The sequence below is a fragment of the Amia ocellicauda genome, chromosome 1 (assembly GCF_036373705.1).
Source record: "Amia ocellicauda isolate fAmiCal2 chromosome 1, fAmiCal2.hap1, whole genome shotgun sequence".
In the NCBI taxonomy this organism is placed as follows: Eukaryota; Metazoa; Chordata; class Actinopteri; order Amiiformes; family Amiidae; genus Amia; species Amia ocellicauda.
The window spans coordinates 48,320,271-48,333,019 of record NC_089850.1 but is presented as its reverse complement, the minus strand read 5'-3'; the positions used below and the strand labels follow the sequence as shown (position 1 = coordinate 48,333,019).

Sequence of the window (12,749 nt, the reverse complement as noted above, 5' to 3'; positions counted from 1 at the left end):
AAGACTTGGTAATTGGTGCCAAAGGTGCTTCAACAAGGTATTGAGCAAAGGCTGTGAATACTTATGTACATGTGCTTTTTTTGTTTTTTATTTTTAATAAATTTGCAAAGATTTCAAACAAACTTCTTTCACGTTGTCATTATGGGGAATTGTTTGTAGAATTTTGAGGGAAATAATGAATTGAATCCATTTTGGAATAAGGCTGTAACAACAAAATGTGGAAAAAGTATATATATACATTACACACAGATGATTATACATTATTGAACAGTTGTAGTCAAACTCTGACTGTTTTCCTACACCTGGTGCTAGCTATCCCCATGACCGCATTATAATAATAGTATTGTTGTTTTTATAATTTTTGCAATTTATGCACCTGGTTCACTGCTCTCTAATTTAGCCACAAGCAACTGAGAAACAAAGTGTCATAATCCAGACGCGATGCAGTGTCACTCCTGGCCATTAGTGAGAGCCTTTGCTCTGCTTTTGTGTCTTTAAACGCAAGTGTTGCCGCCCGGGTCCTCCCTCTCTTTGCACGGCGGCTCAAGCGCCTCCCTCGCCCGACGTCACCCAGTTGGGCTCCGCTCTGCGTGGCTGTCAGCTACGCTGCACATTTCGGTCGAGACGGGGCTGCCGCTGGGTTACATCTCCACGGCGGGATAAACGGGATAAAACCGTAACTACCAATAAAAGCGAGCGGCGTGTTTGGCGGAGAGCAGCAGCTCCGGCGCCGCAGGAGCAAGTGGAATAAAGTCCGGGAGCGCTGCGTGCGGACCTCGACTCCCACACAACGGGGACAATAAAGCTGCGGATCCGGGACTTGTGCAGAGCTGCGGCGCTATAAAGACAGATCCGACAACCGCGACAGCTGGATACATCACACTTTCTTTGCAATTTGGGGGAAAGGTTTTTTTTTTTTAACTTCCAGTTGTAGCATCGACCCCCCGCCCCCTCTCTCCACTTTCCCGAAAACAACAAGAGGGGGAGAAAGCAATTCAAAACTGAGAACTGCATCACTTGCCGGGATACTGGTCTAACGGGGAATTGATGCATTTGGGAAACGATGGCTAGTTGAACTTTTGTGCGATCTGTTTTCCGGGGCATCCTATCTCTTGATTTCCCCGGTGGGCGCCGGTTCCACGCGTGAGAAGTGCGGTGTCTGAGCGCTGCGGCTGCGGGAGCGGGGCGCACTTCTGTCCGCGCATTTGCGGCTGCTGCTGCGGGACGCACGTCGTGCAGTCGCCGGGTCTCTGGGAATAACGTGACACACTAGATCCGTGACTTTGCATCCCTCCTCCTTCTGTATGAGCCGATCCTAGCGGGGTGTCGCACCAGGAGCGCCCGTCGGACCACAACCTCGCCCGCATCTGGCCCTGAAAGTTGCACAGTAACCCGAAGCCCCCATTGCACACAGACGAGCCTATTTGGGGGGTACAGAGAAAACGCGGATATTTGGGGGAGCAGTGTCACGGCCATGGCGATGTTGACGGGGTTTGGGATATTCCTGCTGGCTGCTTCCATGCCAGGTAAGAGCACAGCAGTGCCACTGTCTCCCACTGCCAGCCACAATGTAATTGTACTAACAGCTGCACTGTGCTGCGTATATGACGTGCAATATGAATCCCCCCCCCATACCTGTCGCAACATTGAGAAGTGAAAATCGTGGGGGTACTTCACACAGGAGACCAGGCTGAGGTGAGATCTGTACCTGTGAAAGCTGGAGGTGCTTTATAATCGGGTATATAATCGAAACTGTAGCAGAATGCGTGATGATTGTCATGGGTCTGTTTTAAGGGTAAAATACCTCCTCTCCACACACACGAGTTCGCTGTGGGATGTGTGAGGCCACAGGCAGATGGCGATAGAAAATGATGGAAAGCCCAGATAATGGCTGGCGGGGTGGGCAGGGGGGGGTTGTCTCTCAGGTGAGGCAGTGGCGAAGTTATAATGACATCTGCGCAGATTCACGGGCAGGTTGAGGCAGTAAGTGCGCATCACATTCATCAGCGCAGGCAGCGCTTTCTCTGGTGGGGCTGTTGACTTTTGAATGCGCCGAGGCAGCAGCTGCGCACATCCATGAGCGCCAATAACTTGTGATTTGATGATTAATTGGTATTTGTTATTCTTGTCATCGTGGCCAATGGGCTGCGTGTAGCGATTATAAAACAGCCCGTCCTGTGGTGCTCAAAGAAGCCCAGAGCTCCCAGTAATGGACAGTGAAGGCGCCCGTCCCCAGACCCTGCTCTCAGACTCCGTGCACTTCTACACTTCATTGCAATAGTGTGACTGAGGCAAGACAAGGACCTATGGACTGAAACGGAACATGTATACTCTTGCACCCTGCCTGCCCAAGTACCATTTCTGTGTCTTCGCAGATTGTTTCACGTCCAGTTTTCTGTTGTTTTTATTTGTATCCTGCTGTTCAGAAGCAAAAGACTTCAGAGATTCATTCCGCATGCAAACCAATGTGAGGCTTTTATTCTTCATCCTGTACCAACACGCATTGTGTGCCCTTCCCCGGTGTAGCGCACCCCGCTGCCAGCCTGCCCTCCTGGCACATCTGGCGCTGTTGCGTGTTCGATTCTGCACGGACTGTAACAAGCGAACCGCAGATGATTCATATGTTAGGCTGATGTTTTACAACAGTGGCCTTATTGATCTATTCGTTCTCATCATCATTATAATGATTATTTTATCCATCATCATCACTGAAGTAACTTGTACTAGATGCAGTTTTTAACATGTTAATGTTGCCCCTCCGGTCAGCGGCAATAGTGGCTTTCAGCATTTCATGTATTTATTAACTTTGACAGTATGTCTAACGCGATATGCATTCCAGCGCATTGTAGCCAACGTTGTATGAGTGTTTTTCCGCCAGTCTGTTCACTTTTTATTATGAATATTATATATCCTCCCACCCCTGTGCTGTGTTTATCAGGCTGCTGTGACCGGTCAGCGCACACATCCACGCATCTATCTATCTATCTATCTATCTATCTATCTATCTATCTATCTATTTTTCGCTTTCTCCCTGCACTCGTCTGCCACAGTGGATCAGGCTGAGAGAAAGTCGCTTTTGTATGGGCTGTAGAAAGTGAAATTGGCAGGAATTAGTTGTCTGCCTTGAAAATCTAGGGCTTGATGCCAGTCTAAACTCCCAGTCACGCTGTGAATGCAGCTCCATCACTAAAGGGCAGTTGAGAAGGAGTTATTTTCAGAGATGGAAGGAAATGATATATCTATATATTGTGTGTGTGTGTGTGTGTGTGTGTATAAAGCTCAAGTTATACAAGACACTGTAGACCAAGTTCATTGACAATTTAGCCAGCCTTGGCATTGCTGCTTCTTTTGATTACCAGGCCTGTGGTATTTCACAAAGGACACAGTAATGCATGCCTGTGATGCCATGCGGGGGGCAGAACCCAAAACACCCCCTAAGCCTCATATCTGAGCAACTGGACAGATAATGATGTCACCATTGATGACATGGCATTATTGGGGATAAAACTGGGTGGTGATTAGACAAGCTGGGCATGATTATATCTTGAACTGCATGACCCAGGTGAACCTGTGTTCTGACTAAGAGCAATTCTGCTTGTGAAGAGGTTGCTGTCTCGTCAGTTGTAAGTGGTAGGAGGACGCTGTAACAATATGGAGGTCACTGACAAGGTGGGAGATGGCTGTATAGGCTTTCCCTCAAAATGTTTAAAACCCAACCTGGATTTTGAAATGGGAAGTAAAGGACCTCTCACCTTCCTGGAGATCTGTTCCTTGGACAGGGAATTTGTATGCAGTCTGTCGTCCTCTGTCCTGTGCTCATGCTGTGTTCAACAGCAGTGTTGGCTTATGGCTTTTTAAATGGAAAAGTAATTATGGATGCCCTTAGTGGTCTGACCTCTGTGGTAGCCTTAGACAACTGCTTGTCTGGAAATGATGACAGCCTTGTAAAATGGAAATATCACACCAGGGTCTTTTTTCTTTGCTGTTTGTTGTTGTTGTTATATCTCCAAACATAGTTTTGTGGTAAAAGCAGAAATTCCTCTATAATTTTAAGAATCAATCAAACATCATTTTTTTTCTTCTTTCTCCTCTGACTGACTTTTATTTACTCCAAAAACTCCAGAGGCTGCAAAACAAAACAAAAAACGGTGTCACTTGAAAACACTGGAGATAATGTCATCGCAAATCTAACCTTATTTAATTTGTGTTGTGCTTGACACTAGCGAGTGCAGCAGAGGGAACTGTGGAAAAGCACAGTGGAATGTGTTACATGGTCTTTGTGTTGGAGAAGATAGCTAGTTTGCTGCAGGGTTTAAATAATACTCACTTCCCATGTGGGCATCATTCTGTTTAATCCATTCCCCTGGGTACATTGAAAACATGCGCCTCTTAGCAAATCCCTTTTTGGAATGTTATTACCTAAAGTGAAACAAGAGACGGAACATGAAAATTGGTTCTTGACTACAAAAAATCCTGTCGTGTCTTGAGTGGCGCTCCGCATCACTTTAAACCAATTTGGATTCCGTATATCAGTTTTAACTGCTCAGCGTCGCACTCTCGTTGTGATCTATGATGGCAACGAGCAGAGTTTGATTCATGAGCTAAACTGACACAATTAAACAAAAATGACAATTCCACGTATCAGCATTGACGCACGCAAAGATTTACCATGACCTTTACATTGGCCAGTATCCTCTATCCCATTCGCGTTACTGGAGCTAATCCACTAATGGAGGAAGGCTTGTCAAAGGCACACATGACCGGGTGAATCCAGGGGTGATATTTTAGTGTATTTATGCCCCATGTCTTCAACCTTTGAAACATTAGGTTAGAGTACAGTACTAGTTAGCAGGTCTTTCACTGATCGCATGCACCCATCTGTGAAACCAGGTCTCGCTTCTTTCTGTCTGAAAAGCCAGGCTTTGGAAACATCTGGTGTCAGAGATTTCATTACATCAAAAATGAGAAGAAAGCAACTGAGATGAATAGCCCAGGAAAAACAACCCTCTCTTGAGTAATTTATTTATGTGCTTCCAGGATGGTTAGATGTAATGGGTAGATTTATGTAGAGTATTTGTATGTATATAATGTTTGTATGTATGTATATGCATACACACACACACGAACATGATATACATAGATACACTATAAATATGAAAATAAAATAAAAAATACATTTTACATACATTTACATTATATATTTAAAGATATTCTGCTTAGCGGATCATGTAATGCTTCAGATTAGGAGATTAGAGCTTGCTATTTTATTAATAGCATGGAAATCCAGTGCTACGTGCTGTTGTGCCAGTCTGCTGTCACATTCGGTGGGGCTGTGCAGAGGGGGCTGGTGTTGGGCTGCAGTCCTCCAGGAATTACATGCTCACCTTCTCAGTGATACCAGGTTGACTGACCTCCTGGAACCCTGCATTTCTGCTTCGGAGACCCCAAACCTCACATCCTTCCACTTTTAGACTTTTTTCTAGATCCCATAAATACTTCCATTTCACACAATGTGACATGTATGGTAACTGGAAGATCCCACAACTAGCATAACTGTATGTGAAATTTCACCCAGTGGTCACCCAGGCCCCTCCACTGGAGATCAGAAAATCTCACTGTGGGTTTGTGGGGGGGATTACACCCCAGTCACCGCTGAGTGGGAGTGACTCCAATTCAGTTTTGGAATGGAGTAGGTTTCAAAGAGGGCATGGAAAGGGGCTTTGTGTGCAGCAGTTGCACAATAGGATGTGATCTGGCAACTGGATAGGAGTGAATAAGACTCCCCGGCCTCTGAAGTACATTTACTGAAATGAAAAGTCGGTAATGTGAGAAGTACGAGGCCCGTTTCAAGGCGCTTGTAACTCCTGTCACATCTCCGTGTGTGTTTCACTGCACATGCAGTGGAGTAGGTGGGGGTGTTATGGGGAGGCAGTTGGAAGTCCCTTTTACTTTTGACAAGTACTGTCACTAAATGGAATTTCCTTAAAACCCGAGAGGCAGAACCAAGCTTGGTTAGCTTCTGTCTGAGTGCTTGAGTCATTTAATTCACAAGATGCAGTGTACATTTGAATGCTGGTTGTATGGGGGTTAAATTGTCAGTTTTCTTTGTCTTACCCACGATTCATTCTCGGTGCAACATTCCAGGTTTCCTTTCTGCCCAGCCTTACTGGACCTGTGTCACTGCCATGCATGTACTGGACAATATGCACCCAGCACACCCTGGCCCCCTGTTATTGTCTTCTTCATTTGTTGTTCTTTTTCTTCACCAAAGGGGATGAATGTGTAATGCGGAGGTTCAGGCGTTTGGCACACAATGCCGTATTCAGCCTGTGGTGATCATACATGACTTGGATAGAGTGAATAGCACAGCGAAAGGCGGGGGGGTGAAAAGAAAAACATGCAAATCTGAAGGCAGCCAGGATAATGCAGCTTGCTTGGCCATCAGAGTGGAGGGTGCATTAGGGAGGTTTGTAACTTCAAGGGTTTATCTGAAGGTGTCAGTTGTGTGCAAAGTAATTAATTAATTTATAAAGCTAATTAGTTAATTTAGTAGATGAACAGAAAAAAAATCCATTAGCCAAGCCACCTTTTTTTTTTTTTTTTTGTATTTCTCCTGGAATGAAGTGATTAACCTTAATGTTCACAGCTGCATTCATGAACTGTTCAAATGGATTTATCAGAGGAGCTACTTTGTTCTCTGTTAGAGTGTAGGTGAGTTTCTGTTTTGTGTTTTTCTCTCTCCACTGTGTTTCAGGTGACACATTTATCCATCCGAGCACAATTAATCTCGCACCGAGGGAATTTCTCCACCGAAGTTACACAACGTGCAAATCTTTAACAACCAGGAATGGATGCTTCATGTGTCATAAATAAATAAGTCAATCAAATGCAACTGCACTGTGCTGTTTATTCCCAAAGTCAATTTCTCAGTCCATTCTGAAAGCAGGAAACAGGAAGAGTCGGTGAGAAATGATTCAAGATGTAGCCGGAGCTCTTCTTATATTAGCACTGTCATTGATCTGATCTATTTAAGGAAAGGTGCTGAAGACTTTTTTCCTCCCATTAGTGACGTTGTGCTCTGTCCCCAGTGTCTCCGCTGTCTATCCTGTTCCCGATGCCTGGTGGTGTTAATCAGTTCCCCACTGGTTTGCCCTCAAAATGCCATGAAAGAGCTCGCCACCCTAAGTCTTGCTGCTGAGGTGAGCTGAGCTGTGGTGGAAAAACAAAACAAACACAAAATTGGTGCCAGTTTGCGTCAGGGTGACGGACACCTTTCCTGAGCCGCGCATCTGTAAGTGCGTGCGTGTTTATGTATCCTAAAATGTGATGGCCCTACTAATCATAATTAACTTGGTGGCACTGTGCCTAGGAACCTGCTCCATTATGCAAAGCAGCCCCAGTCTTCCTGACAAGGGAGGTGGCAGCGCCCAGAGAGGTAGCAGATGAGGCATGAGAATTAAACTGCAAGGAAGAGCGAGGAATAAACGCACTGAAAGCACACAATACAGCAGTAACCTATTCAAAATACACAGACAAACAAAACAACTGTGTGTTTTTTTTTTTGCAGTGGTCCCTTACTGTCACTTCCATTGGCTCATGTGCTCGTGCAGCTGTTACTTTGTTAATTGTGATGATGTGCTGGGTGGTTAAAAAGTAAGGATGCAAACCCTCAGGTTTCTGCAAGAGCTGAAGATACAGTGGTGCAAAATCCGTAGTCTCTTGTCTTTAAAGGGCCGGTTTGATGCAGTGTCACAGGGGGCTGAACTGTTTTATCAGGATACATAAACTGCTTTTGTTCTCACTATACACTATAAATGATCCCAGTTAAAAATTGGAGGTGTTTCATTATATCTTTAATTAAATGTCTACAGAAAAATCAATAGTATCCTCTGGCTTATTTTCAGCTTTTCTCTCTTTTTTTTAAATCTCTATTTCCGATCTTCCTCATCTGTCCCAGGAAGACTAGGCTACATGTTCTTACAAAGTGTAGCTAATGAATCAGCCTGGTGTATTTTTCGAGTCATTTTGTTTTCTTTTTAAAGTGGGGTGGCGGGGAACTAACTCACCAAGAATAGTTGGTGCTGGTATAGTGAAACAGGAAGTAGAACATTTCAAAGCAAAGGAAGTCACCTGAGCTCTCCGTTTTGTTATCGGTATAATGATTTAACCAAGCAGACACACATAGCTCTGCTCTCCAGCGCTCAAAATGCAAATTCCCTGTAGAAAATATGATGAGTTTCTGCCTGAACAAACAAGTAGACCGGGGCAGTAATGGAGACATTCATCTGTAGCAAAAAACAAGAAAAAAACACACCTGAGGTGGAGAACCCTGACCTAGTTGCTCCCTAAATATTGCATAAAATATTATTCCCACTTGTTCAACTTCCCCAAATCCCTAGGGAATATGGTACTTGAGCTTTTGCATTCCATTTCCCCGAGACCCTTGGGATGCTGGAGGGAGATTCTGAGTGGCTGGCCATGTGTTCGGAGCCCTTTGGAATGAGGCTGTGCTTTGATCAAGCGTGACCTTCCCTAATCTCTCCTGGGATTCCCCTATCCCTCTTCCCCAGGACCACGGTGAAACAGCCGCACATTTATGTAAGGTGATGTGGTGCTTCACTATGGAACAGCAATGTATAAATTCCCATAAGCCCGAAAGATAAAGTGCTAACTCATTATCTGCAATGACCATGATGTAGCACAAACCCGCTAGAATCATCCTTTAGGGTTTTTTATTTTTATTTTTAATAATTTCATATGAAAGCTATTTAATCAGTCAGTCCATCATATGTGACAAGAAAATAGTGTTTGTGAATGCAATGATTGACTATTAATCATTGACCTGCGTTGTTTATGAGGGGTGATAAATGTATCCAGTTATTGGGATGGTATATTAATCATACAGACTGTTTATTTTCCCAGGTGAATATGTTGAACCAGTTGTTTTGTTTTTACATGCTCTTCTGGACAGACGATTGAAAGCAGTTTGTTGTTGCTTGCCGCAGGACCATCACAATGGTTTACAGCCCATTATTTTTTTACACAAGGCAATAAAAACACACTGAGTTACTGTTTATTTTAAGTGTTCATTCATTACTGAATAATTAGCCGTGAATTACTTAGCACCAAATTTAATGAAGCTAGGTCATATGCAATGAAAATCTTGAAGCCCAGTTAATTACTAAAATCAAGAAGGTGTCTGAAGAGTTTATGTGTCTTGGAGATGATTATTGTGCTCTCTATGAAGCCTTACTTTTTCAGCGGTCAGAGGGGAGAATGTTCTTGGAGGACAAGCTTAGTGAAGCCTGGAATAGTGATCAGGAATGTGCCGTTTTGTTCTGACCCTCTGTTGCACCCGTTATCTAGATTGAAAGCGAAGAAATAGGGATCCAGGAGCTAACAATTTACCCCGAGGTTAACGGGTGGAGCTTCAAGAGTCTTTTGATGTTTGTTATTAATGATTTCGACACCACTTTGCTCATCTGAGTGGCCTGTTGCCTTCACATTGCTTGTCAGGAGAGTGAGGAAGCAGCAGCAGCACACGCTAGTGTTGTTTGAATGGCACAAGCGTTTCAAAGTCGAGCAGAAAGAATGTAATGGTATAATTGCATACCAAATGAAGGTGGTACATGAATCCTAAGTGTTGTCTTCGTTGCCCTTCAGATAATGCGGCCAATCGGACCTCCTACTTGCACAGGATAAAAACAGGAAGAATGCACATTTTTAGCGATTTAACAGATGTGCAGATTGCTGGTGATAGTATTTCTGGATTAAGTGGAATCCCTCTCTCTCACTCTCTCTCTTCATTTTGTCTGCAAAGGAGGGATGAGTCTTGTGCTGTGAGGATGAGCCAGGATTATAAATTGGTCAATGGATTCCGAGATTCACCATTAAGAGTGAATGGCTCGGGCAGATATAAATCAGCCTAGAACAGATAAATAATACAAATAGAGCATTAGAGACACAGAGAGATAAAACGTCTCTGAGGCCTACATTCACATATTTCAACAGAGTTTGCACAGAACAGTGATATTTTATCTCTATTGTTCATGGACGTTGTGGCTCTTTTTGTATTATATCAGTTCATAACCACTGTATATAATAATGATACTGTATAGGAGCAAAAGTCCAATTTCACTTTTAAATTAATATTCAACTAATGTTGGGATCTCGAACATCCAATTAAATAAATAAATCTCCAGGTCAGGTCTTGGGTATGTACCTGGTCTTTCAGGAACAGTGCTCCAGAAGCTCTATTCTCTAAAACTGTGCATCAGATACCCAGAAGGAAGCTTGACCTTGCTTTAGCTGAAATCCCATGTAGGTGGAAGCTGTCCCTCATAGAATACCGAACACCAGCTCTGGCCCTGAATTAGCATTTAAATGAGAACTTTATTTACATGATAACAATGATGTCCGGCAATTCTCCTGAGTCAAGGGGCGGAGATGGTTTGTCCCTCCCAGATCCTTCAATGGACTAATCTTCTCCCAAAGGCTTTCCCTTTATGTGTGGCTGAGACGCCCTCCCTTCGAGCCCCCTCACAGCTGTGCACAGCCTCTTTCCTCAGTTAAGACCCATTTTCCACATTCCTGGTGATGTCAGTGAGATATGATATTGTTTGTGTTGTTGTTCTCATTAATTTATGTCTTCTTCTTTTCTCAGATAACAAAGCATTTATAATACGTAAATGGGGGCTTATAGCTTTGCATGCTTTTAAATTACTGAGCCGTCTCAGCTTTTCTGTTGCAGATCATACTTAATCAATTAAATAAAGCAATGTTACCATGCTGTGGACTCATACGCCTTTGAATATCCTGACAAGTTAATTTGTAGTTTGATTGTCGAATGAAGAGAAATAGATTTCAAAACTCTCAAGTTGCGAAATAATCAGTTATGTGAAAATCCTTCATTGTATCCTGCCTTGTAATTTGCTTTTTCCAATGCAAGAACTGCTCACCACAGATGAATGACTAATTTGCTATGCGCAGATGTTGTCAGTTTGTGCTTCAGCGCTACCTGATGGCAGTTATTCTTTTTTTTACGGTTGACATTCCTCTACCGTAGTTTGGACAAGAAATCATCCTTGGAACTGAGCTGACTCTGCTCACCTAGTGAAGCCTATTTACAGCTTCCACAACACTCTGCAAACTTTTTTCTGTTTGACTTGCCACTGTTGTTGTTTTTTAATCTCGGGGGTATTGCAGATGTTTGTACTGAAGTTCCACTGTGTTGTTGTTTATTAGCTGTTGCGGTGGCAGGTTGCCATCTGCTCGCTAATTCTTCTGTCTTTTCGATTAAAATTCATTAGGTTAATTTGCAAAAATAAAAAAAGAATAGCCATAATATGTTGTTCCAGAATCCTGTTTTTTTTTTTTTTTTTTGTCTTGAGTTGGCTCTTCTGGAACATTTGAGAGAGTTTGTTGTTCTCTCAGTCAGGCGATGGAGTGACCCCTTTGCTTTAGGTCCAATGCAGAAAATCAGTCTTCAGGGACAAACACAGATGTATAGAAACAAGAGCAGGAGTGAGAAGATTGAAAAAGCTTAGATTAAGCTCTTTTGAGGGAAGCTTTTTGACCCTTTTTTGCTAGACTAAAACCAGACATTGGGGAGGCCCTCCATAAATGAAAATGGTGTATGCACCCCTGAGATGCAGATTAGGTGGGGGATTCCCAACTTGATGAGGGAGCAGGGGGAACAGGGGGTGAGAATTGGGAGAGCCCGAGCCAATGATCGATTGAATGCTCTATCTTGCTTTCCTTCATCAAACGGGACTCATCATAGAGTTATAGCAGGCAAATCTGTAAATGAACAGCACAAACAGGTATTTACAGGAACAATCTGCATGAGCACTGGAAATCAAACACTGGCCTGTCTGAAATGGCAGCGAACCGTGGGACCCAGCAGCTCCTTGTGCAGGTGGGCAGTTTATGGTGCATCAGTCCTCCACAGTACCTGCCCGCCACCTCTCAAAGCGCCCATATAAAAACACATCGTACCTACTTGGTCAGCCCATACTACCACAGAGGCACAATTCATGTATCCGCGTTGTGTTCTATGAGTGTTGTCAGAATAATATGTTAATAGTCCTTGGTGCAGATTTAAAAGACAATTATTTCTATTCTGCCCTAGGATCAGCAGGAGGCTGCCAGTTCTTCCCTAGCAGCAGTAACTCCTGATGCTGGACTGAGGCCCAGTTGTTTGCATTATTCTGTAAGAGCAGCTAGTGAGCTCCTTGTACATCATGCAGGGTTTTGTTCTGCAGGGTTTGTGTGGTGCGGGAGTAGGGGAGGCCTGCTGCAGCCCTGATATTAGTTTCTCTGGCAGTTTATGGAGATTTTCCTTCCTGAACTAGTGCTCTGCTGTAAATCCACATCTTAGCAGGATTAAACATTTGCAAAATTAACACCTTGCATGATGCATGAGCAGCAACAGTGAAATTGCAATTGTAATTGTTTCAAATGGGAATTTTGTCTAACACAGAAAAGGTATATGGTTCAATGCCAACACAATGATTTGGCCCCAAACAAAGTGCAAACTTGTTATTAATCTATGTTTGTTTATTTATTTGTCCTTTTAATCCAGACTGTTTTTTTAAAAAAAGAAGAAACTTAGTTATGTAAAATGACAGCCAAAGTATAGTTATACAAGAGTTTTTTTTTTTTAAGTTTCCACATTCACATGGGACAGATGTAATTTTTGTTTAACTGTACTGTATAAAAATTCACACAGAAGCATATGTATGTATTTG

General features: G+C 43.3%; 1 protein-coding gene across 3 annotated transcripts in view; it reads left to right on the top strand.

The window, feature by feature from the left end:
* The first annotated feature begins 577 nt into the window (after nt 1-577).
* nectin1a (nectin cell adhesion molecule 1a) overlaps nt 578-12,749 on the top strand; it is a 180,940-nt gene continuing 168,768 nt past the window's right edge. For 2 of the 3 annotated variants that reach the window (XM_066707676.1, XM_066707677.1), the window contains exon 1: nt 578-1,526. In XM_066707676.1, the coding sequence (XP_066563773.1) occupies nt 1,475-1,526 (52 nt within the window). In that variant the 5' untranslated portion in view covers nt 578-1,474. The remainder of the gene's footprint in view (nt 1,527-12,749) is intronic. The other variant, XM_066707675.1, reaches the window with a different exon arrangement.